The following is a 26,389-nucleotide window of genomic DNA, read 5'->3' on the forward strand; positions in this document are numbered from 1 at the left end:
AAATGTGACGCTAGCTATTTGTTTGAAATTGGTGTTTAAAGGATAATAAATTCTCAATAATTAGTACTAAGCCTGTAACTGCTGTTGTCCGATTCTAGCCAAAATGGCAGGAGGCAGAGTGGAATAGTGAAAAGAGGATGGACCCTGAAGTCACCATGAATTTGAACCCTTGCTTCTCTCCTTAGAGCACAGCCTCTCTGGCACATACCTATTTCATAGGATTATTACAAGAATTAAATGAGATAACATATTCCAGGCCCCTAGTATATTTTTCTGACATATACTGTTTTTATGCACAATCTAAACACTAGTTTAGATTGTTCAGATTTTTCCAAAAATTTCTTTGTAAGTATAACTAACATTCTATTTGTCTCTATTAATCACATTCATCTATTTTTCTCAAAATGCTCAAAATAAGGAGCATCTCTGTAAAAAACAAAAAAATAGAAGTGAGAAACCACTTTGATAGGATACCAGTCAATGCTAAGCATCTGTTTTCTTCTGTGGAATAGAGTGTGTAGTCTCTAAGTTTGATAAGAATATCAGAACATATTCAAAGTGCCTTTGTAAGACGTTCCAGGAAATTTTGTTCCTTTGTGCTTTCTTTTTAAACTAGTCAATACAGTCTATTCTAATTCTGTGGTATATTCTTTTCATCATCTCTATGGCTGGCAAATATTCATTCCCTGAGGATGGAATGGGTTTTGAGGAAAGTCAAAGATTCATTTTAGCTCTCTGTAGACCTAAGTTTGATGAGTAAGGTAGGAAAACAAGCCAACTGAGAGTGATTTTTTAAAAAACTAACATTGACTATATGGATGATTAAGTATATTATAATATTTATTATTATAATATACAATTATAATATTTATAGAAACAATGTAATATTATTGGAATAAATTAATAACCTTTAAAGTATTTTAGGTCAACACTCTCTTGGATATCTAAATTCTGATACTTTTGGTTATCAAGAAATATGTATAACCTTTTAATAAAAATTTTCAAACCTATACAAAAGTAAAGGAAATCATATAATGAACCCCCAAGTACCCATAACCTAGCTTCAGCAATCATCAATTTATGGTCAATCTAGATTCATCCCCCACTCATTTCCCACACCACCAAACTCCTGATTATTGTGAAGCAAATCCCTAATATCAAAGTATTTTTGTTCATAAATATTTCAGTATGTATCTCTAAAAGACAAAAACTCCCTTAAAATGTAACCATGATGCCATTATCACATTCCCTCAGCTAACAAAAATTCCTTAATGTCATTAGCTATCCAGTCAGTTCATACTTCCCTAATTGTCCTATATAACTGTTTAAATTACTGTGCAGTTATGAAACAACTTGATACATAGCTATGTTCAATTGATTTATTTTGTTTTCAGTTTTCAGCAACTGATTTTAAATTTAATTTTCTAATTAAGGTACTATACTGTTCTAAGTCATATCTACAAAATGAAGTATATTCAAAGAATTATTACTTCTATCCCTAGCCCCTCCCCCATTTCCTCCTCCTTCTTATAGTATAATTCTATTTTAAAGTTTATCCTTCCTTTATATTTATATAAGGTATATATAGTATAGCTTGTTGAATTTAGGAAGGTTTGTGCTTTTGTTATAATGGTTATCTTTATATAATATCATTTCTCATTTTTTATAATTATTTTTGACTACTGTCTTTTGGTTTCACACTACAAGTTAGCTAATATTATTTCTTCCCCCTACCCTTCCTCACAACATCAGTTTGACACAGTGTCTGTCCTTCTACAAATATTACCCACTCCTATGGTCTTTTATGTCTGCCCACCTGTACTACCTTAAGTTCTCTAGATGTGTTTCACACTGTCTCCATGCCATCAGCAAGAGACAATGCTACTCCTTTGTGAGTTTCTCTAATTCACTTAAAAATGAGTGACAGAATAGAATTGTGATCAAATTCCTACAAAGCCTCTCAGAAGCTTTGTGACCTTGTTCAAGTTTCTCAAGTATCTTCAGTTTTCTTTTACTTTTTAGATTTTGGATTGTAATATTTATTTCACAGGGTTATTGTGAGGACTAAATAACATACATAAAGCACCTAACATAGTACATAGCAATCTCTCATAAATAAATAAATATTAAGCATTACTTTCAATAAGATATAAAAGAAGAATTATTAATTTGTACTTTTTGTGTATTTTCATTTGGTAAATATTTATTGAATAAATTCATTTGATGAATTATTTATTTAGTAAATATTTATTGAATGACTGCTATTTGCTAAGCACTTGCATGTGTGTTTTCTTTCACTTACTCAACAAGTATTTGTGAGTTCCACATGGGCTAGCCCTTGGACACAGAGTGATGGGAAAGGTGGACATGGTCCCTACCTTTATGGAGTTTCCAGTCTTTCTTCTTACCATAAGTCATAAATTACACTCTTTTTGAATATATTATTTTTGTCCCAATAACTCCCCTCTTAGAATCCCTTGTGTTCTGGTGCTTTACTTGCCTGGAAATAATTTTCTCATTTGACTACTCAGTAATCTTTTTGATTACTGAATGTTCACTTCTTATTTGGCTCAAACCTCTACTAAAATGATAACTGCTAGGGTAATTTGTTCAGAATTTTATCTGCAACTTCCTTACAAATTATAATTTGCTTTTTCATCAAAGCTCATAAAATACAGAGCCAAAGGGTCATTAGCTGCAAGGATGAAGTTTGTAGATAAGGAAAAGCTCTTTATGTTAACTGAATGTTTCTTGTTTTTCAGCATCCCCCTCTGCCTGCCAAATTTAGCCGACTGACATTTTTTCACAACCGTTTTAGCTTATTTTTTGTTCCATGGTGCATAAAGTTTTACTAAAGTGAATAAAATATATTTCAATATCCAAATAATAAAATATTTCAATTTAAATATTTTTAGAGTATGTCGATTAGTCAAAACGTATCAGACATGTTTATTTCATCTTTTCATAAAAGTATCAGAAGCTAAAATGGAAAAATAGCAGGAAAATCTCAGGAATTTTAAAGCATTAAGTTCTAAACCTCACACGATGCAGTCACACACCCTTAGGTCCATATATATATATATATACACACACACACACACACACACACACACACGTATATATATGTTTATAAAACATGCCACAAAGCAGGACCCCAATGTTAAATGCCTACAAGGCCCGTAAAGGGCACGTGAATGAGTGGAACAGCCTAGGTGTCAGGACACTGCACACACTGTGAATGGGCAGGGGGCCGACTGCGCTTCTTGTGAAAGGGGGAGCCTGTTCTATCACTTCTGAAAGCCAGTCTCTGCTCAATGCCAGCTGATTATTACAATGTTAGAATATGAATCCGGTGTCATCAAATCTAATAATTCTTCAAGAAAAGCTGAAAATTCCGTTTTTTATGGCAAAATCTACAAATTTTTAAACATTACCAGCTAATTTTTCTAACTTTAAAAATTGTGCATATTAAAAACATCTGCAGATTTATACTTTTGACTGCTAGTTGGCAAAATTTGGAGTGAAATACACTGCTGTGACATGGATTAAGGGCTATCTTACATATTTTAAGAGACACAGGTAGTATCTTACCTTCTTTTCCTGATAAAGAAATATGTAGAAATAATTACTGACCCTTATATTGTTACAACCTATCAAGAATAACTGGAACGGTGGCACTTCCATGAAATGAGGCTATTCCTGTTTGCCAGAAAGCACATTAAAATATTTTATAATCCTTGACTTAGTGAACTAGAAACAGCTGTGTTTGGTGAAATGTTTGTTAGAATCTATTTTTTAAATTTTTTTTCATTTCTTTTTGTTTTACTTTGCTTAGGTATCAAAGTTGCTATCAACTGAAAGAAGTTAAAATTATACTTGGTTGTATTATATGGTTTTGCTCTCCTTTTTCCAAAACTAAAACAAGCTAAAAAACTCTCCAAACATCATAAAAACCAGATTACTTGGAAAACTGTGTTAGTTTCTGAATATTCCACCCTATTCTGAGGAAATTCCAAGATAATTTGTTATATAATTAATTGCCTTGGGTAGTTGCTATCCATCTGTTACCATTCAATTAGAGTTTTTTAAGAAACTTATAAGGTGACTAATTGGTTTCTATTAGAACATAAACCAAAAGATTCTGAGGATCTAACTTTGGGTTTAAGTGTAACATATCATAAGACCCATTTAGTTATAAAAACTCTATTATCTTGCCCTTTAAAGAGTTTTTTTTAGGATTCAAATATTCAGGTGTTGGAATTTATGCTTTATTGACGGATTTGAACATCTCTGATACCTAAATTTGACCTACCAATATACTGAAGTCATTAATACGGAGTAACTATGGGCTGAGCTATGCATCCTTGGAGGTAGAGCACATTGAGTTGAGGACTTTCCCTGGGTGACAAGCTGTCAGGAGAAAATGTTTGACAGTTTATCTATTCAAAGGCTCTTAATATTCCATTCCAACCTGTATGGGGAGTGTGTATTCCACATAAAATCAACCAATCCATAAATCTTCCACAATCAATACCAAGTTTATATCCTGTTATCTTTATACACACACGCCCACATGCACACGCGTGCACACACGCACACACACACACACACACCCTTCAACCTGTTGGTGTTCCTTCTAGACTGACTTTTTTAGAGTCTTTCAGGGACATCCTTGATCCTTTTGGCCCAATTCACATGTGTACGTGGAGAGAAAACCATACATTGAGATATCCTTCTGTGATATGCCCAACCTTTCATGACACACCCCCAGTCTGCTAGATACTGATGGATTCTTGAGACATGTGTGAGCACCTGCTGTTTGCCATGTACTATGCTAGGTTCTTGAGACACCAGAATGATTGTCTTCAGAGAGCTTCCCATCTGGTGAACAGATATGTGAGCCTGATTTCAGCTTAACGAGATAAGCACTCTAATTGAGGAATGTGTGCCATACAGTGACCTCATGCATTAAATATTTCTGAGCATCTTAGTGTCAAGCAGTTTTCTAGGTACTCAGGCTATTTCAAGTAAATAAAAGAGTCAAAGATACTCTGCCTTATCTGAAACATTTGTAGAACACATAGGAAAGCTTATACCAGGTTTTAAGGATTGACCTCTGTTTTCATGGTTAATAATTTTACTGAACAAAACTGAATGGCTTCTGCACACTAGAAATAAACAATCCAAAAAAGAAATCGCAAAAACAATTCCACTTACAATAGAATCAAAAAGAATAAAATACTTCAGAATAAATTGAACAAAAATTAAACGACTTGTCCAAATATGCTGCCAGGATGAAAAGCCCCCGTACCGGGGGATTAGCAAGAGTGGAACTCAAACATCCTCATATTCTGCTCCCAAGTTTCCATTTTATGGTATCAATGCGGAAGTGCAAGCTGCAGCTTTGGGTTTTTGTTCCTTTTCAAAGAACAGTTCTTCGATTAGCAGTGAAAAGCTTCACTGTGCATCACATGCCGCCTGCTAGAAGGGGGAGGGGAGGGTGGCACTGCCGTGGCACACACACTGCTGGCACCCGGGCTTCCCAGATGCCTCTACAGTAAATGATCTGTTATTTATGGACACTGGGAAGAGCACTGCGGGCAAAAGCATCTTCAAAACAGGAATGTGGGCACCAGAGGTCCCAAGTTTCTTTGTTGCGGGAAGTGGCGATATCCTTTATCTGTAACCCCATAGCCCAGAGCTGGGGGCTGACAGCTGACAGCCAGCTGAGAGGGGCGGTGCTCTCAGCACAGAGAGGAGCCTGAAAGGTGGGCGCAGCAGCAGAGAGAGCACCCTGGCCCACGGACCCTGCCCGCTGCGCTCTGGGCTCACCCACGTTTACAGTGACAGCTTCTTAAGACAGGGGCAGGGCAGGGGCTGTGGTCTGTGATCTGCATAGTGAGATGAACAGTTGACCATCTTTATACATTTGTGACCCTTGTGTGAGAGATGCTCTGTTCTCCAATGTCCCGGCTCCCTTTTGGATCTCTCCCTGGCTAAACCCACTCAAGGTCTGTAGAGGTGCCCTAGAGGTGGGAACGCTACATGTGAAGGACTGAAAGCTGACTGGTCAGAGTCAGCAGGCAACACAGTTCCTTCTGGGGCCCACGCCCCTCCTGTCCGCACCCCTACTCTCCTGGTTCCTGTTTTTGTGACTTCAGTCGTTCGTGGTTTTAGCCTGGCTCTGTTTCCTGCCCCCACTATGTTCTGGCCCTTGTGTAAATGCCCCTCAGGACTCTGGCCCCGTTAGCTTCTGTACTCTTACCTATCAGCTCACCCTTTGAAGTTCAGAAAGAGGCCCCTGGGTTTTAATCTGGCTCGTCTCCCGCCTCCTGGGCTCACAGCCACTCCAACCTGCCATCATCTTTTCCCAGATCTTTGGAAGTAGGGGGAAATCATTTAAACAAAGGATAAATGATCGTTGAAATTCCAAGCAATCGTCGTTTCACTGGGACAAATGTGAGTGTTTTAAAGGAATGCCACTCATTAGCATGTATGTGCTCAGGCATGCTTTTTATTTATTTGGCTGCACATGTTATCTTAAAATTATTGTCACTTAATTTTGAAGTCCTACATAGAGTTAAGCCACCTGCATTACTCACCCACCATGTCCACTGCATTTGCGACCTTAACTCTGGGAGGTCCTGTTTGCCCCTCGCATTCCTGTGGTCGGCCACCAAAGGAGGAACGAGACAGCTGTGGGAAACCGTCCCAGATCTCCCTGCCTATCCTGTGAGCCTTGCCAGCCACAAAGAAGAGAGAAGGGGAGCTGTGGGGTGAGGCAGTCAGTTTTGATCGGCACATTCCCTGCTCTTTCAAGTCTTGTGTTCAGGCCAGGTGACCTTGCTCTTCTCCTCCTTTTACACCTGCCTTCTCTGACGGGTCAGTTGGAATGAAGGTGAGTGAATGAACAAGAGTTCTTCCAGCTACATTACTGGTTTTAAGATAAGCTTAAGTCAACACAGTTTAAGGAACATTGCTGAGTACTTATAAGATGCCAAGCTATGGGCTGGGACTCAGAGATGAATACAGTAGGATTCCTATCACCAAGGACTACACAGCCCAATGGAGGAGACGTATTAGTGTAGTATATAATAATAGAGGTAATAGTGTACAATGTGTACAGTAACAGGTGCATCTAAAAATACAGAAGCAAGAGAGGGAAAGAATTAATTCTGCCTGGAGATGTCAGGCAGCCACAGATGCTGACCACTGAGATGTTTTAAGGAAGAATAAGAATTCTCCAAGTGGACAGGAGAGAAAAATTGAAGCTAGGGCAATATAATGTGCAAAGACATGGTATGGAACTGTGTTCGTTTTCTATTGCTCTCATAGCAAATTACCGCAAACTTGGTGGCTTAAACACAAATTTATTATAATTCTGTAGGTGAGACGTCCAATATGAGTCTCAGTGGGCTAAAATCAAGGTGTTGACAGGACTGCATTCTTTTCTGGGGGCTTTAGAGGAGTATCTGGTTCTTTTCCTGTTCCAGCTTCTAGAGGCTGCCCTTATTTCTTGTCTTGAGATCCCCTTCCTCTGGCAGGTCAAGTCCTTCTCACACTTCCAATCTTTCCTTCTTCTTCCATTTCATGCCTCTGACTCAGCTAAGAAAGATTCTCTGCTTTAAAGGACTCACGTGATTAGGCTGCACCCAGCCAGATAATCCACCATAATCTCATCTTAAAGTCCATATCTGCAAAGTCCCTTTTGCCATATAAAGTAACAAGTCTACACACAATAAGGATTAGAATGTGGACATCTAGGGATGGGGGAATCATTCTTCCTACCACAGCACGTGGCCTAGAACTGAAATGGTCACAATAGGTTTAGAAAGAGAGGAGACAGGTTTGGAGAGGGTGGCAGCTGCCGGATCTTGAAGGCCCTGGTAAACCATGTAGAGGGACCAAGACTTAATCCTGAAGGTGACAGGATCCTCTGAAGGGTTTTAAGCAAGGCGAAAATTGTGTTTTAGATAAAGCACTCTGCTGGCAGCGTGAAGGACAGATTCAAGGGGACACAACTTGAAGTAAGGAAAGTGCTTTGTTATCTACTGCCACCTTCTCAATAAGAAGTGATGAAGACTTGTGTATAGCACTATATAGATTCTGTTTATTCTAAGAAACTCTCTGATACTATCTAGTTCAACAGAATCTATGGATGAAATGCCCCATAATATCAAAGTTCTCTCCAAAAAAATGGTCACAATACATGAACATTGATATTGTATCACTTATGTAAACCATTTCATGTGTTCCAGGTGTTAGATGAAGATGTTTATTGTTCTCTAACCCTAATTCTCATAGTCTTGAATGGCCCTTGCCCAAATAAAGTCCTAGCTTGTCCAATAACAGTAGCCTGCAGGCCCCTCTGTTCAGGAGTCATCAGCATGTAGGTAGGTTCAAACGGTGAGTAGGAGGTAGTTCAGATGAGGGACAGCGAATAATTTTAAAAAAGAAAAAAGGTAATGACAAAATCATGGGCAACACCAACTTTTAAAGGAGGACCAGAGAAGAAAACAGAAGAGTAAGGAGAGAACCCTGAGACCCTATGTCACAGGAACCAGAGGAGGAGAGAGTTCAAGGAACAATGAACTGTAATAAGTCAATAGTAATAAATGTCATAAAATTATCAAGTATGATAAGGACAGAGAAATGTTTGAATTTAATAATTAAGAGGTCACTGGGGCTCCACTTCTAATCAAGATGGAATAACATAAACTAGATTTACTCTCCTACCTGAAACAACTGAAAAATGGACCAAATCAGGTGAAACAATGGTTTTCAGGCTTTGGACAACAGCACAGGACAGTGATCCCTAGGAATAGGCAAATAAAAGAGTTGAGAACTACAACTGCCCCGTTTTACTCCTTAGAGAGTGTTTCCAAATGATAGCATAGAGAGGGGATTCCAAACAGAGCCAGGTGGTCTTGCTGATTTGAGGAGACAGAGTTTAGGGTTCAGGGAGGCCAAGTTGACTAAAATATACAGGTGAGGCAATGGAAGAGTTTCAAAGAGAGAAAGAGAGAGAGCTCCAAAAATCTGCCGAGGGAAACTGATCAGGGCATGCGTGTGAGGACACCATTGAGGCTGGGAAAGAACTCCCAGAGAGGAGGGAATGGAACAATACTTGGAGGTCATGCAGAGCCAAGAAGAGTTCATGTTAGGAGGTTAAAAAGACCTGTTGACACAGAAGGGTACTGACTCAGTAGTGGGACCAAATTAGCCCAGAAAAAGGATTATTCTGGACTTCCTTAACAAAGTTTAAAAGCAAGGCTTGAAAGGATCAAACCGTTTCCAAGAAACTTAACTGTGACTCACAAAGCCCCCAAGTATTTAAAGGAATACTCCTCCCCCAAAAAGAAAGAAAAATCCATTTCACAATAGTGTAAAACTCACAGTGTCTGGCATCCAATCAAAACTTAGTAGGCGGGCTTCCCTGGTGGTGCAGTGGTTGAGAGTCCGCCTGCCAATGCAGGGGACACGGGTTCGTGCCCCGGTCCGGGAAGATCCCACATGCCGCAGAGCGGCTGGGCCCGTGAGCCATGGCCGCTGAGCCTGCGCGTCCGGAGCCTGTGCTCCGCAACGGGAGAGGCCACAACAGTGAGAGGCCCACGTACTGCCAAAAAAAAAAAAAAATTAGTAGGCCTGCAAAGAAGCAGGAAAATCTGACCTATAATGAGAAGAATCAATCAATGGAGTAGACACAAAAATAGAACTAGTAGACAAGGACATTAAAACAGCTATTATATATATTTTGAATGTAGGGGGAAAGGTAGAGGAAAACATGCGCATAATGAGAGAAGTGGAAGCTATAAAAAGACCCAAATCAAACTTCTAAAGATGAATAATACAGCATTTGAGATGAAAAGTTCACCACATGAGATTAAGAGCAGATTAGACACTAAAGATAAAGAGATTAGTGAGCTTTAAGATATAGCAAGAGAAACTATCCAAAATGAAACAAAGAAAAAAGACTGGAAGATAAAAATGAACAGAACATCAGTGATCTGTGGACATCAAGCGGCCAGACAAATGATTAATTAGAGTCACAGAAGAAGTAGACAAGGGGACGGAAAAAAATGTTTGAAGAAATAACACTTGAAATTTTTCCAAATTTGAGGAAAACTATAAACCCACAGATTGAAAACTTTGAACAAATCTCAAGCCAAAGAAAACCACACCAGGACATATCCTAAACAAATTATTGAAAAACGGTGATCATGAGAAAAATATCAAAATCAGCCAGAGAAACGAGGATGTCATTTGTCCGTTTACCAGTCTGGTGATGGAGCGGGAGCCTGGTCACTATGGATTGGTGAGTGACTGGAAGGTAAGGGAGTGGAGATAAAGGGCAGAGACAACTCTTTTGAGAAAAACTGAAACGAAAGAGAAGGAGAGAAAGAAAGGGGTAATTACATGGGAGCATAGCATCCGAGGGGTGTTTGGTTTTGTTTGTTTGTTTTTAATGAGATAGACTTGAGCAAATTTACAGGTTGAGGATAATGATAAGAATAATAACTAACATTGATTAAGCCCTTATTTGTGTCCTAGAGACTATACTCAATACCTTACATATATTGATTCGTTTGGTCTTCACTAGAGTCTTATGTAATGGGGGCTATTTTTGTCTCTTTTATAACTGAAGAAACCTGAGGTACAGATTGATTAAATATTACTCCTAGTTACAGAGTTAAAAAGTAGCAGAGCTGGAATTCAAACCAAAGTCCACTTGTAATGTACTTGACTTCTATGTGTTGAGCCAGCAAAGTAGGACAAGTAGAGGTTATAAAGGAGAGAAGGTATAACCGATGCCTGGGAAGAAGTAGGAGAGTATATATTTGAGAGCCCAGGTGGATGGGTTGGACTTGACAGGAGGAAAAGGAAGATTTCATTTTTGAGATTTGGAGAAAGAAGTTAAGAGTGGGTGTAGGTGTAAGATAAATGGATTCGTTGATGAGTTTAGGTGGCCTAATTTTGTTTGGTAAATGAGTCAGGTGTACAGAAAAGCTGAAACGATGTAACAACTAAGGGGAAAAGTCAAACAAAAAGAGTGACGAATCATTGTTGAGAGTTCAATTGCGTTTGAGTGTCAAATGGCTATGTTGTTTATTTCTAGCAGTGAAAGGGAGAGGGGGAGAGGGAGATAAGGATGGTAAGGATTTGTCCACCTCCCACAGCATGGCAGCTGTTTCTCAGGATGAGACCACCAGTAGGTAATGTCAAAGAGGCAACAGGAATAGAGTAGGTTAATAACGATGGTCACCTTGGTTGCCCTGCAAACACCCACACAAACACCTAATTGTTTCCTCATGCTGACCCCCTTCCAGATAAGTTCACTTGGTAAAAGCTCTTACTGAGCTATTACTTTCCTTGGAATGCCCTAAAATTTCAATTTTCAAAATTTTTTCCATATTATTACATGTCATCTATGAATCATGAACTCTTGTTAAACTTTGAGCTCTAGAGTAAATGTTTCCTTCCATTCTCAATTACGAACAAGGCAATTCAGTAATACAAGTATCTATTGTGAAATCATATTTATGAACTTACGACATTATATCTAACCTTTTGTTGTGTATACTCTTTGACAACTTAAGCTCGAGCTTTATGCTCTATTTCTTAGATTCTGCATTTTTAAAACGTGACAAACTTGGTTTCTGTACCCGGTTGTATCATGCAGTGTGAAAATGCAACTATCTTTTCCACGTTTATGTTTATGAGCAAAGCATTTCATCTACTAGAATTGAATCTTTTTCTTTTTAAGAGATTTGTTTTTAGTAGAGTAGACCAAATAAAGATAGGTTATCAGTCCTCTTTCCGAACATCTATGACTTCACCTTTTCCAAGTTATGTAAAAACTACAAAGCCATATCAGATGTTTTGCCCTGTCAGCTTTCTTCCAGATTCTGGGGTACCAAAGGCAATCTGGCTGGTGGAGTGATGGAAATAGCAAATAGGAAAGGAAATCTCTCCACCTTCCTGCTTTTTCTGTGGTCATAAAACCTGCCAACAGGCATCCTTGGCCCACCTGCCATCAAGCTTGGAACTACTGCTGTTTCAGATGAGATTCAAGTTAGGGAAAATACAGCTGAGTTTTCAAAAAGTCTGAGCTAGAATTTGGCTGTATCTGTCACTAGGATCTGATCGCAGTACTCTGCAGTTTGAAATTCTGCTCTGAATTCCTATTGCTTACAGCAAGAGTTTTCAAGCATATTTTAACAGCCTTGTATTATTAAAAGTACTATGTATACATTGGAGAAAATTAGGAAATACAGATAAGCAAAAATAAAAAAATAAAAACCATACATTCTTACTACCCAAAGGACATCATTTTAAAAATCTTAGTTCTTATCTGAGATCAGTACTTTATTGATAGTCTCTATTTGATGAATTGTCATCACAATCACTTCTAATTCTTTAAATGTGGTTTCCTTTCATTCTTTCAACATATTTATAATAGCTGCTTTGGAGTTTTTGTTAAGTCCAACGTCTACACACCCAAAGCAGTTTCCAACCTTTTTTCCTTGCACGTCCCATGACTTTTTGTTGAAAATTGGACATTTTGGATAACGCTGGAGCAACTTCGGATTCTGATCCTCCCCAGGCTTCTTCCTGTTGCTGTTTTGTCTTTGTTATTGTTGTTCAAACGTTTATTTGTTCAGTGACTTGGCTGAACTAATTCTGAAGTGTATCCTCCGTAGTGTGCAGCCTCTGTTGTCTCTGTGTAATCTTTCCTTGTTTTTATTAAGTTTGGCTTCTTGGGTGCCGTGCTCCATAGCTTGGTCAGTCATTGATTAGTCAGAGATTGTATTTAAGCCTCCCGAGCCAGTAAAGGTTTCATCCTTTTCCACTGAGTCTGTATGTGGCTTGGGGACCACTTTCAAGGTTCAGGGCGTTTACACATCTGCCCCACCTTTAGCTCAGCAACTGATAGCTTGGAAGTACCCTCTCTGGTCATGCCCGAGAGGTCACAGCCTTGAGCTTTTCCACAGCCTTCTCGACCACCAGTACTGATTGTGATATTAGCAGGGTCCTCTTTGACTGTCTCTGGCCACGATTTCTCTGTTAAACTTCTGCTGATCTGCCTCCACCGGTATCACCAAGCTATGAGCCTCCTCTTACTGTTCATTCCTGTGATAGCTATTGTTTTTGACAATGCTCTGGGGCATGAATAGTCTACACTGTTCCAAGTAAAGTGAGCATTCTCAGGCAGGACTTGATCAGCAGAAGCTGGGGTGCTAGGGGACTCTGATCTTCCTAGGTTGCCACGCCTGCCCAGAGACTCCTTGGAAAGCAGGAGCTTGGGGAGTGGGGAGTGGGCACTACTGGACGGCTGCAGCCGCCCCCCCGGTGAAGTTCTTTCACAAACGGAGCTGGGCAGGAGGGGAGGTGGAGTGCAGCAGTTTTCTGGGGCTGCCCCACCCCCCTGAATGCATCTTCAGGAATAGGAAGTTGGGGGCAGTGGGCTCTTCATTGGCCGCCAACCCTGCCCGGAATAGTTCTTACACAACTGGGAGCTAAGGGTGATGGATGCAGCTCATGGTGCAAATGCCACAGTCTCCCACGCTTCTTAGTGAGTTTCAGTAGATTTTGTTAAATAAATGCCTCTCAATTTCTTGCACACCCTTAGGTCAATTTCCAGACACGGTAAATGATTGTCTTAGATAACTTTGACCAGTTTAATCAATGTTTCTTTGAGAGAGAGGATTCATCGAGCTCTTCACACTACCATTCTGCAAGTTCCACCCCCTGGAAAGGGTCTATAATTTATAATTGTACTTATTTGCTTTAACTTACAATATAAAGAAAATAATTGCAAAATACCAAATATACTTTTTTTAATGAATAATAAAACTACTGAGAGTAGTTTTAAGCATTCCGTGATTTCTTTTGTGTCTCTCTCCTTGAACTGTGGGCTACTGTAGGGAGGCCCTATGTCAATTCACTTGTTTCCATTGTGCAGGGCAGTTGGTGGAAGGTAATGGTCTCTTCAGCCTTAAAACAAAATACTATATGTGTTTCTAAACATGTGATTCCATAATTACCTTACCCAATGGCTTACCTCCAGTGGCTATCTTACTAGGCTAGTTTGTTGGCTAGTTACAAGGCTGGCTCCCATGTGGCCTTCGTAGTACACACATACTCATATAAGCCCACACTCACACACACAACCTTTTCCCAGTTACTTTTCTCCTTTAAGAGTGTCCATATGCAAAGATTTTTTTTTTTAACCAGTTAGACTTTAAAGGTACAGTGCCTATGTCCTATACCCTTTTTAGGAGCCAATGACAATGTTTGTGATACAAAATAAATTATGTATTGGCTCAAAAATCCAGAAAGAAAACCGCAGAACCAAAATAAATGTGTTTAATTAAATATCTATAAAATCTAACATTAGGTCAACCCACCAACAGCAACTTAACACTTAAGAAGTTACACATGGGGGGTTCCCTGGTGGCGCAGTGATTAAGAATCTGCCTGCCAATGCAGGGGACACAGGTTCGAGCCCTGGCGTGGGAAGATCCCACATGCTGCGGAGCAACTAAGCGTGTGCGCCACAACTACTGAGCCTGCGCTCTAGAGCCCGTGAGCCACAACTACTGAAGCCCACGCACCTAGAGCCCGTGCTCCGCAACAAGAGAAGCCACCTCAATGAGAAGCCCATGCACCACAACAAAGAGTAGCCCCCGCTTGCCACAACTAGAGAAAGCCCACGCGCAGCAACGAAGAGACCCAACACAGCCAAAAAAAATAACAAATTAAATTAAATTAAAAACAAGAAGTTACACATAAATTATATAGTGAGAAGTGGAACCTCCTCAAAGGTTTTAAATATCCTGTTCCCCATATTTCACTCATACCTAAAAAAGAGGGTTGTGGGGACTGGAACCCAGGCCTGGCACCAGCTTGTAGGGCCCTCGTGAAAGATCCCAGATACTTTCACAAAGAGATGGTTGCATAGTGCATTTAACAATGTTTTCCTACCCTGATTCTGGTAGAGAAACCATGAAACCCCACTCTGTAGACTCAGGCACTTGCATGTTCTCGGTTCCATTCATTCGTTCACTCAGCACGTATATGCCAAACACCTACACTGCGCCTGGGGTTCTCCTGGCTGAGGATACAGTGAAGAACAGGGTAACCCAGGCCCTTTCCTCACCGGGCTTTACACCAGCTGAAGAATAACTTTCTTTTGATCATAATAAATAAATGTACTATTACAGCTGGTAATATGTTACGTTATGAAGTACAGAGTTGTCTGGGGGGTGCGGTGTATGTGGGTATCCATCTTAGATATAGACTTCAGAGAAGGCCTTTTTATGGACTTTTAAGCTTTTCAAGGCCTTTTTATGGATATTGAAGCTGAGGTACGAAGAAAGAGTTGGAGTGAAGGAGGGTGGGAACGAGGAATGGCCAATGCAGAGGCCTGAGGAAGGAAAGGGGTTCATGCGTTTATGGAAACAGAAGGCGGCCGGTGTGGCTGCAGCAGTAGGAGCTGGAAGACGGTGCTGTGAAAAGGGGCTGATGGGAGGGAAGCAGCGTCAGACAGGACCTCAGGGGTTGTACCAAGGGTCTTGAATTCTATTCCACTTGAAAAGTTTTGAGCACCAAGCATAACAAGAGCATGTTTGATTTTTTAAAATGATCTCTATGGGAAGTAGATAGATAGGGGCCCTGAGTGGAAACACAGATGGGGAGGGGGCGGTTGGAGTTTCGCTGTAGTCCGGCTGAGAAATGGTGTGACCGAGACTGGCGGGATAGGGAAGGGAGAGGAAAGTGGATGGACTCAAGAAATATTCTGAGCTAAGAACAACAGGGCATTGAGAAACCCAAATCTTATCTTTAGTTCTATTTTTTGTTGCCATGTCACCAGCAGTCCAGTTAAGTCCAACCTAATGCAAATGCTCATTGCATTATGGTAACACTAGTGTTTGATGTTGTGTTATGATGTTTGTTAGCTACTTATCACCTAACTCAGAGAGTAAATCAAAAGTTCTTTTGCCAGAAATGAAAAAGGAATAAATACAATCACTTTGTGTACCAGATAAATTTTCATGTTTCTTTGACAGCAGAGGCAGAGGCATCGTGGTACAGAGGAATGATCATGGATTTTTGGAGCTGGACCACTTGGGTTTAAATCCCGACTCTGCCTTTAACTAGCTCTATAACTTTAAACAAATTACTTAACCTTTCTAAACTTTAGTTTGAAATGGAGATAATTCCTGTTCACAAAACATTTTCAGGAATAAAATAACTGATGTACAACAGTTGCTCATAAAAGATGCTCAATAATTATTAGTTCTCTCAACTTACAAATAGCCATCCTAGTAATCTATACTCTGTAGGTTGTTTGCTAAACCTAGAAATATGGTTGTTTTAGAATTGAAAGAATTTCACTTAATTCCTTCCCTCGATTTACAGATGAAGAAATCACAGCCTTCATCTAGAGAGGTAAAAGAACTCAGAGGTAAAAGAACTCGCCCAAGAACTCAGAGCAGAACAGAACTAGAACCATTTTCTCTGAACACCTACCATCTTTCTAATAAGCCTTATTGCCTCATATGTTTCCTAATGTTTAACTGAAAGATTTTATGGTACATCCATATACCCATTTTATCTCTGCTTAAAGCATAAAGGGGGTGATGGCTAATAGTGGTCTTGTATTCCTGTGTTCTCTTTGCTAGTTACATGCTATGGGGAAACTTCCTGGAACCAGGATGGCAGAGTTAAAAGCCAAGTACACCTTGCTGCATGATACCGTGATAAGGTATGCTACTTACTGGCGTGAAGACACCTTTACTCACATCTCTACTTCTTACTTGTAGTGGGACCTGTCTTATTTTTCATTTTCCCAAAAGCAGACTCTGAGACAAAGATTTGAGTTCAAGCGTTTTAAGAAGTATACCAGAAATTATTGTGAGACAGTGGGGAAGTGAGATGGGGAAGGGTGTTATCCAGCTGGGGGTGTGTTAATCTTCAAGTTAACATTGCAGGCAACTGGGGCTCAGTCTCACTGAGGACTCTCTGAGTGACTGTAGAACACGCCTCAGAGCTCTCCCACTGAAGGGTGAGGACGCTGGCATATTTGTTCACTAATTTCCATCCTTCGTTGATCAAAGATTGCTTCTAGGTAGGTGAGCTCCTGGCACTTCTAGCTTACCCTGTGAGAAGTCAAGAAGTTCCATTGGCCAGAGAAAGCTCTCAGGCAGAGGCATACAGATGCTGTTGCTATATATGATAACTGTCCATCAAAGCTACAGGTGACCCCTAGAGTGTGCCAAGGGGACTTTGGTGAGGCACTGACATTCTCTGCTATGGCACACTCCTGTAAGCTTCTCTCCTCCCCACCTTTCTTCATCACTCAGAGGTGTAGGTTCTGTGACAAGCCCAGCCTACATCTGCTGAGATTCCTGTCTTTACTTCTCACCTGTTCCTCCTATCCCTGGCTACTCGCCTTAGCCCAGTCCTAATTAGCAGAGGTCAGAAGACTAGGTTTCAACAGAATAATTCAACAAGGTTTCCTAAGCATCTGCCATCAGCCACTGGGAATCAAGGGGGAAGGAGAGTGAGAAAGAAGGGGAAATCCTGTTCCGCTGCTATTCCCAAGCCTCCTTCTTCCTTTTCCCCGCCTTCTGCCTCATAGCTTTGCGTGACATCTTCATTAAAATCCAAGGAGAGACACAGTGAATGGAAACTCCATCCTGGGATTCCCCAGCCATCCTCTCCCCCGATCTCCAACCATTACTCCTACTTCTTTTCTTGCTCATGCATTCGGCTACTCTGAGGATGGGAGCCTGAGGGAGGAGTGAAGGAGAAGAGCAGAACTGCATCCCTACGTTCCCTTCACTTTGACTCCACCCCATACGCACTCAGCTCCATCTCCGTTCCTAACCAACCTCCAGTGTCAGAGAGACATGCAGGACCAAGGCTATGACGTTACTTCTTTCTCCTTCCAGGCTGTGTTGCAAAACCATTACTTCCCCTCTGCCACCACATTTTACCCCCTCCTGACCCCTTAGTCCCCTCTTTTGTGATTACAACCAACACCCACCACTCTCTCCCACCCCACTGCCTGGTGGGTGGGAGAGGCATGAAGATATAGACTCTTTACTCTTGCTGCCGGGGCTGTAGCAGGACAGATATAGGCCAGAAATGCTGGACTGAAATTGAATGAGTCTTCCATAGAAACCACATTATAAGAGTTGTTCAATTCTCTTCTGCTGACACTGTATTTCAAGTCCATGTATGTAAGTTACCACTTGCCTTCTGGCTGGAACCCTAACTACCTTGTTCACCCACTTTCTGAGGGAAAACAGGCACTATGGCCCAAGCCAATACCTTACAATTCCATAGTGGAAGACTCATGTTAAGGACATCAGGTAACTTCAGATTTACAAAGTAGATACAAAGAAACTGAACTGTAAGAAATAACTCCAGCTTTCATTAACGGAAATTGCATCTATTATCTTTAGAGCTGTTGTTGCTATTTGGTACCTAACATAGCGCATAGGGTGGAGCATAGGGTGTCCCAATACATGTTCTGCTGTTGAGCAAATGACACACTGAAGCCTGAGAAAATGGGTGGGGCTGGTGACTTCAGTTGAGACAGGCTTGATTAAGTTATTGGGCATCTCTGCAAATGAGCAGAAACCGCAAGATTTCTCCCGGTGAGGAAAGTTGTTGGGGAGTACACACACACACACAGAGAGAGCTGCCTTTAAAACAGGAACTGGCAGGGTCTTGCTTCCGAACAGGAGAGATGGCCAATGTGAGGAAGTTGGGTTTCTGAGGAAGATAAATCAAGTCTGCTGGTAAGGTTGGAGCTGATGTTAGCGTATGATGCAACATAGGTGAATGATTTCTAGAAGGTGACTGGAGCTTCCATTAAGTCCAGTTTCTATGTTCATTCAGTTCTGCCTCTAGCCAGATGCTTAACCCTTTTCCCAAGATAAAGCCAAAGCCATAGAAAATAACTGGAGTTGTAGGAATCGCCCTCTGCTGTGACATTCACGTCCAGCTGTAGCCAGGCACCGATGTTATGATCAGAAATCTGTAAATTAATTGAAGTCCATAATTTTACAGGAGGATTTTTCTTCCTAGTTTCCTAGCAAAGTGTCATTAGAAAAGTTACTGTCTTTTCTTATCACTAAGGAAGAAAAGGTTTTCCTTCAATCAGGTCATGAGAGTCCAAGAATTCGAGAAAGCCAGGGTTGCTGGGGCAGCTGGAGGGAGGACCCGCTCTTTTCATTATTCTTCTTCCCACCCTTGGAAGGTCATGATCATTCTTTAATGTCAAGTGCAAACATCACATTCCCATCCATCTAAGCCTTTCTCTGTCATCTCCCACCTTCTTGATCAAGACACTAGAGGTAGCGCTTGTCAGCTGGTATTCCCTCTGCCTATTCACGTCTGCTCCCCTCTGCTAGACTGTGAGCTCCATTGGTCTCTAGTACCTAGTGCAAGACTTGTTACAAAAATGCCACTGAACTGAATTGAACGTAGGAATGGAAGGAACCGGGGCAGCAGTGTGGACATACTCCCTCCACTCCTCGCTAGAGTCCTCCCCACAGGAGTTACTAAAGCTACTGAAGGTGTACACTTCTCATTATGCAAATCTCTGTTTTTATGGGACCCAGCATGCAAGAGTCGGAGGTCCAACTGCTACAGGAGGCCAAACATTTCACTGAGCAAATACAACAGCAGGAGTTTCACCTGAAGCAGGCTGATAATTTCCCACAGGCATTCACCACCGAGGTCTCCAAAATGAGAGAACAACTTCTCAAGTATCAAACTGAATACAGTGCAGTGGAGGAAAGAGAGTTCCATAATCAGTACAGGTTGAATAGGTAAGTACATGATTCTCTCAAGCTCGCTGAAGACAGATACGAGCAGAGCTGTTTCCACCTAAACGAAATGAGAAAGATTAGAGTAACTGAAGAAGGAATGTTAGGCAGAGTATGAGAGAGCAGTGTTAAGAGGACGACAAGCCTAGCTCTTTCCTTGATTCCCTAGAACAGGCAGTCCCTGAAAAAGAAGGTTACACAACTTGCAGTAAGAAGCTCAGGTGACAGGGAGACGCTCTCAGGAAGAGGAGATCCCTGTAGTGGCTTCCGTGTGTCAGGAAAGCCATACCCATCAGGAGCTGCAACCAAAGAACACACTCCATAGAACCAGGACCTGGCACACACTCTCCGCCTTTCCAGCCCTGGTGGGGGCCCCTTACCCTCTTGCGATATCAGATCCTATGTCTGCATGGCCAGTACCCCACAAGCACTTGCCAAACAAGCTGTATGTGAATGGAGGGTCACATCTGTTTCACTTGATTCTTCTAATATAGGAATGGGGACCACATAGTCAACCCTATTCTCCTATTACCAGACTATTCCTTAGGATCAAGGAAGAAAGTGATACCCTTTTGGAAGACACATTCACTTATCCAAATCTGGAGGATGTCATTCAGTGAACTACAGCAGAAATGTATTGCTAGAAGGGATAAATGTTATTTCTAAAATCTCCTCTAACATTCCTCCTGTGAGGAGCAAGTCAGTGAAAGAGTTTGCTCAGCAAATCACACTATTTAGATGGAATTTCAAAACAACTGCAAAATCCAGGTTTTGTGCTCTGTGCTGTGCCTGGGTACCGGAGAGAAAGCCAAACCACCTCTCCTAGAATTTGTTACCATTTAAGGTGACAGAACTTTCTCTGGCTATTTTTAAGAGTAGAGTTCCCTCAGAGTGAATGTCACTCAGTCCTGCCAAGAGATAAGCGGATGACTTCGGTGACCTTTGGAGGACTTTGCCCATCCTGGTTTTGAATCCTCTCTTTGGGGCCTATTATTTCAGCTGGGGGAAGAAGACGACTAGCTTAATCAGGAGAATTATATTCCGGGGGAAAGAAATCTGAGTTCTTCTTTGTCTTTCAGTCTAAACTTGTTTCAGGCTCACCAGTGAGATCTGTAAAAAGAAAGCCTAACTATTTCTGTGCTCTGTAAGCACTCTTTCAGTTGAGAAAATAATGAAATTAAAACAATTGGTGGCTGTTCATTAGTATTGAAACTATGAATGCTTGACATTTCCACAAAAGGGTAAGAGGACCATAAGTCAGTTGATATTTAAGTTGTTTAAAATTTCCAAGTATTCCTGCCAAGGGGAGAAGAAAAAAAAAAAAAAAAAAGACCAGAACTCTTGCCTTTTAGGTATAGACAGGCAGATTGTTCACTGAGTTGCTTGGGATGGGGCTGGAGGTGGAGGACTGTACATAGTGACCTACAGTAAACAAGGACATTCAAAATTAACATTTGCAGAAATGTTGAGTGTGTATTCATGTTGGATTTGTTAACATGTTATACTGTAGCTTAAGCAAACTCCCTTGCATTCTCAAATACTAGCAGCTCAAGAATTAACAAACTTATTTTCATAAAAATAATGGTGATAGCAAAAGAAATACCAGGAAAGAATTATAGGCTGTATACTTCATTGGCTTAACATTACATGGTATGGAAACAAATTCACTCAACACTCCCTCCCCAGGAAAAAAGTAGATATTTCCATCCCCACATAAAAATAAAGAAACTAAGCCAGGGAGGGGGAAAAAAAAAGGAAAAACACTATTCATCCAAATATTCAGATGATATTTTTCAAATCAGCACAACAAAATCTCATTTTATTCAGAGCCTGAATAACAGAAGCCCAAATAACTAGCACTCCCCCACCCCAGCATCTTTAGGAACTTCTGACTCACTGGCAGCTACTAAGAACAATATACTGTTCACATATGCTAGAGAAAAGATATTCCTCTATAATTTGATTTTCTTATGTTTTCACATAATATAAACTCCTATTAAATGCTAATGGTGAGCATAATTACACGACTGGTTAATAATTAAATCCGTTACAACAGTTCCTGGTTTGGGATTAATATTCAGAGATGATCTCTTGATAAATATGCAGTTCAGGAAAGAATATGTAACCTACTTAAATAAATTAAGTAAATACATTACAAATAAGTAATGAAGTGATTAAATAAATACTGTTGAGAACTTATTTTAGAAACAAAGTAGAATTCATTATCTTTCCAAAAACTTCCCCTGAAAAGACTTTTTAGTATTCTTTTCAAGGTTTTCCTTGCCTTCACTTTGTTACGTTTTGGGGGGCTTCTCTACTTACTAGTTAAGTCCTGAGATTTGGAGGGCAAATCAATTGTGTCTCTCATGCTAAATCTGATATATTCCGACAAGTCTCCGTCAGCTGGGGAAACAGGGCCGTGGTCGGTCAGTGCTGTCTGTCATGGGTGTGGACGTGGAGGGGGGACACGCGTACTGCACGTGTGCAGGACTATCAGTGTGACCGTGGCCTTGGTAACTATTTCCTCTGCCATAGCTGCTTCCCTGTTGGTGCTCACCCAGGGGTTTAGCAGTCATTTTCCATTCTTAGTCCAACAGTAACAGCACAATTGGAACCAAGAAACAAACAGATCTGGTAAGAAAGGAACAGAGGGATTATTTTAGTGATGTCTCTGGAATTCCAGAAAGTTAGAATATGACAGAGGGCCATACAGTGCATCAGGATTAGTAGTAAGGAAAAACTCACAGCTGGAGCAGATTTTACCTTCTAACCATTAACAAAAAAACCAAACCTTTCCTGCTCCCCCTGTGCCAATCAAGAACAGAGCGAGCTTAGAACAGATTTTGCAGCGTATAGTCCTCATAACTGAGAGAGAAACACCCAAGATACACGTTTACAAGGCAGATCCAACCCTACAACTAACGATTCCACTTTCTATCCGGGCCTCCCCACTCAAGGCAAGGTTTGAATTGCTTACAGACTTCCTGCGTGATTCTGAGTCGTGTCAGAGATTGAGAACTGTGGGTCCACAGAGCGGTCCTCAGCACTGACTACTCTAAGAACCACCTGAGGCTTCTCTCAGCGGCCACTCAGTCGGTGCTCCAGCACCTCCAGCGATGGGAACTCACAGCCTCCCACAGCAGCCCAGCCAAGCCCAGCCCAGCCCAGCTTCAGGCAGCCTGACTCTTAGATGGCTTTCGCTTGTATTGGTTCAGAAATCTCCCTTCTTAGAACTTCCACCCATTCAGGCTGGTTCCACTCCTGGTGTGGATGACGCCTCTCCGCGCTTGGCAGCACAGAGGGTTTCCAGCAGTCCCTCTTCACCCACAAGTCCTTAAAACCAAAACCCTTTGATGACATGGTTTAAGTTCGGACTCTTGCTGTAGAAAAGTAATGAATCCTGAGGAGCTCTGACACTGAGCCACCCCTGAGTCAGAAAAGCTGAAAATGTCAGATGTAGATTTTAATGTCAGTTTGAAAGTTTACAGGCTTATCTATATCAAGAGGCACACGTACAATAACGTTTTTTCATCCCAGTAATGCCACGCAGAAATGAGAACCCAAAACAAGAAAACAGACAATGCATAAAGATGTTCATTACATTATTATTTATAAAAGCAAAAAATCTAAAGCAATCTAACTTCTAAAACATAGTGGAATATTTCAATAGCAATGTATTCCAGAGGGAGCTTGATACTGAAAAGCACCCTGGAGTCAGATACAGCTAGGTTTGATAGTCACTTCAGCCTTGACCAGTGAATTTGGAAGAGGTGCCTAACTCCTCAGTTTCTTCATTTGTACATTGAAGGTAACAATAGCCACTTAGAAAGGATCTGCAGTTTAGAAATGATGTTTGTGAAGACCGTGGCATATAGTAGGTTCAGTATATATTAGATAATATCAATATTAAGGATTATTTTATTATGGTACATCCACCCACTAGAAAACCTTGAAACTAGCTATTAAACTATTAATTATGAAGTCCGTTTTGCAAATTGGGAAACTATTTTAATTACACGTTAGGTAAAAATGGATTCAATAATATATACATATGTAATATAATTTCATTAAAATATACAAGGAAAATAAAAATGATCAATTGTGGTATGAGAGGTGTGGGATTATGAATGATGTATTTCTATAAATAAAGGTATACATCTTTTAAAGGAAAAAGGTCAATGTTTCTTAACAAAAAAAGAAAAAATCAGACGGCTTCACAGGCAAATTCTATCAAACATTTAGAGAAGAGCTAACACCAATCCTTCTCAAACTCTTCCAAAAAACCGCAGAGGGAGGAACACTCCCAAATTCATTTTACGAAGCCACCATCACCCTGATACCAAAACCAGAAAAAGATATTACAAAAAAAGAAAACTATAGACCAATATCACTGATGAACACAGATGCAAAAATCCTGAACAAAATACTAGCAAACAGAATCCAAAAACATTAAAAGGATCATACATCATGATCAAGTGGGATTTATCCCAGGGATGCAAGGATTCTTCAATATACGCAAATCAATCAATGTGATACACCATATTAACAACTTGAAGAATAAAAACCATATGATCATCTCAATAGATGCAGACAAAGCTTTTGACAAAATTCAACACTGATTTATGATAAAAACTCTCCAGAAAAGGGGCATAGAGGGAACCTACCTCAACATAATAAAGGCTATATATGACGAACCCACAGCGAACATCATACTCAATGGTTAAAAACTGAAAGCATTTCCACTAAGATCAGGAACAAGACAAGGATGTCCACTCTCGTCACTCTTATTCAACATACTTTTGGAAGTCCTAGCCACAGCAATCAGAGAAGAAAAAGAAATAAAAGGAATACAAATTGGAAAAGAAAAAGTAAAACTGTCACTGTTTGCAGATGACATGATACTATACACAGAAAATCCTAAAGATGCCACCAGATAACTACTAGAACTAATCAATGAATTTGGTAAGGTTGCAGGATACAAAATTAATGCACAGAAATCTCTGGCATTCCTATACACTACCAATGAAAAATCAGAAAGAGAAATTAAGAAAACAATCCCATTTACTATGGCAACAAAAAGAATAAAATACCTAGGAATAAACCTAGCTAAGGAGGTGAAAGACTTGTACTCAGAAAACTATAAAACACTGATGAACGGAATCAAAGATGACATAGAGATGGAGAAATATACTACGTTCTTGGATTGGAAGAATCAATAGTGTGAAAATGACTATACTACCCAAAGCAATCTACAGATCCAATGCAATCCCTATCAAACTACCAGTGGCATTCTTCACAGAATTAGAACAAAAAAATTTACAATTTGTATGGAAACACAAAAGACCCTGAATGGCCAAAGCAATCTTGAGAAAGAAAAATGGAGCTGGAGGAATCAGGCTTTCTGACTTCAAACTATACTACAAAGCTATAGTAATCAAGACAGTATGGTCCTGACACAAAAACAGAAATATAGATCAATAGTACAGGATAGAAAGCCCAGAGATAAACCTACACACATATGGTCACCTAATTTACGACAAAGGAGGCAAGAACATACAATGGAGAAAAGACAACCTCTTCAATAAGTGGTGCTGGGAAAACTGGACAGCTACATGTAAAAGAATGAAATTAGAACACTACCTAACACCATACACAAAAATAAACTCCAAATGGATTAAGACCTAAATGTAAGACCAGACACTATAAAACTCTTAGAGGAAAACACAGGAAAAACACTCTTTGTTTGCCCAGCAAAGGAAACCATAAACAAGACGAAAAGACATCCCTCAGAATGGGAGAAAATATTTGCAAATGAAACAACAGACAAAGGATTAATCTCCAAAATATACAAACAGCTCATGGAGCTCAATATCAACGAAACAAACAATTCAATTAAAAAATGGGCAGAAGACCTAAATAGACATTTCACCAAAGAAGACATACAGATGGCCAAGAGGCACATGAAAAGATGCTCAACATCACTAATTATTAGAGAAATGCAACTCAAAACTACAATGAGGTATCACCACACACAGGTCACAATGGCCATTATCAAAAAATCTAGAAACAATAAATGCTGGAAAGGGTGTGATGAAAAGTGAACCCTCCTGCTCTGTTGGTGGGAATGTAAATTGATACAGCCACTATGCAGAACAGTATGGAGCTTCCTTAAAAAACTAAAAGTAGAACTACCATATGACCCCGCAATCCCACTCCTGGGCATATACCCTAAGAAAACTATAATTCAAAGAGAGACATGTACCACCACAATGTTCACTGCAGCACTATTTACAATAGCCAGGACATGAAACCAACCTAAATGTCCATCGACAGATGAATCAATAAAGAAGATGTGGCACATATATACAATGGAATATTACTCAGCCATAAAAAGAAACGAAATTGAGTTATTTGTAGTGAGGTGGATGGACCTAGAGTCTGTCATACAGAGTGAAGTAAGTCAGAAAGAGAAAAACAAATACCATATGCTAGCACATATATATGGAATCTAAAATAAATAAATAAATAATAATGGCACTGATGCA

At 40.3% G+C, this 26,389-nt stretch overlaps 2 protein-coding genes across 2 annotated transcripts in view; one reads left to right on the forward strand and one right to left on the reverse strand.

The window, feature by feature from the left end:
- FAM185A (family with sequence similarity 185 member A) overlaps positions 1-26,389 on the reverse strand; it is a 203,239-nt gene that overhangs the window by 138,043 nt on the left and 38,807 nt on the right. The gene's annotated exons all lie outside the window — the stretch shown is intronic.
- CCDC146 (coiled-coil domain containing 146) overlaps positions 1-26,389 on the forward strand; it is a 111,642-nt gene that overhangs the window by 44,864 nt on the left and 40,389 nt on the right. Inside the window, exons 2-3 of the mRNA XM_024738116.1 lie at positions 16,686-16,768; positions 19,638-19,847. Coding sequence (XP_024593884.1) covers positions 16,686-16,768; positions 19,638-19,847 — 293 coding nt within the window. The remainder of the gene's footprint in view (positions 1-16,685; positions 16,769-19,637; positions 19,848-26,389) is intronic.

Source organism: Neophocaena asiaeorientalis, unplaced genomic scaffold, assembly GCF_003031525.2.
Source record: "Neophocaena asiaeorientalis asiaeorientalis breed wild unplaced genomic scaffold, Neophocaena_asiaeorientalis_V1.1 scaffold170, whole genome shotgun sequence".
NCBI classification, from domain to species: Eukaryota; Metazoa; Chordata; class Mammalia; order Artiodactyla; family Phocoenidae; genus Neophocaena; species Neophocaena asiaeorientalis.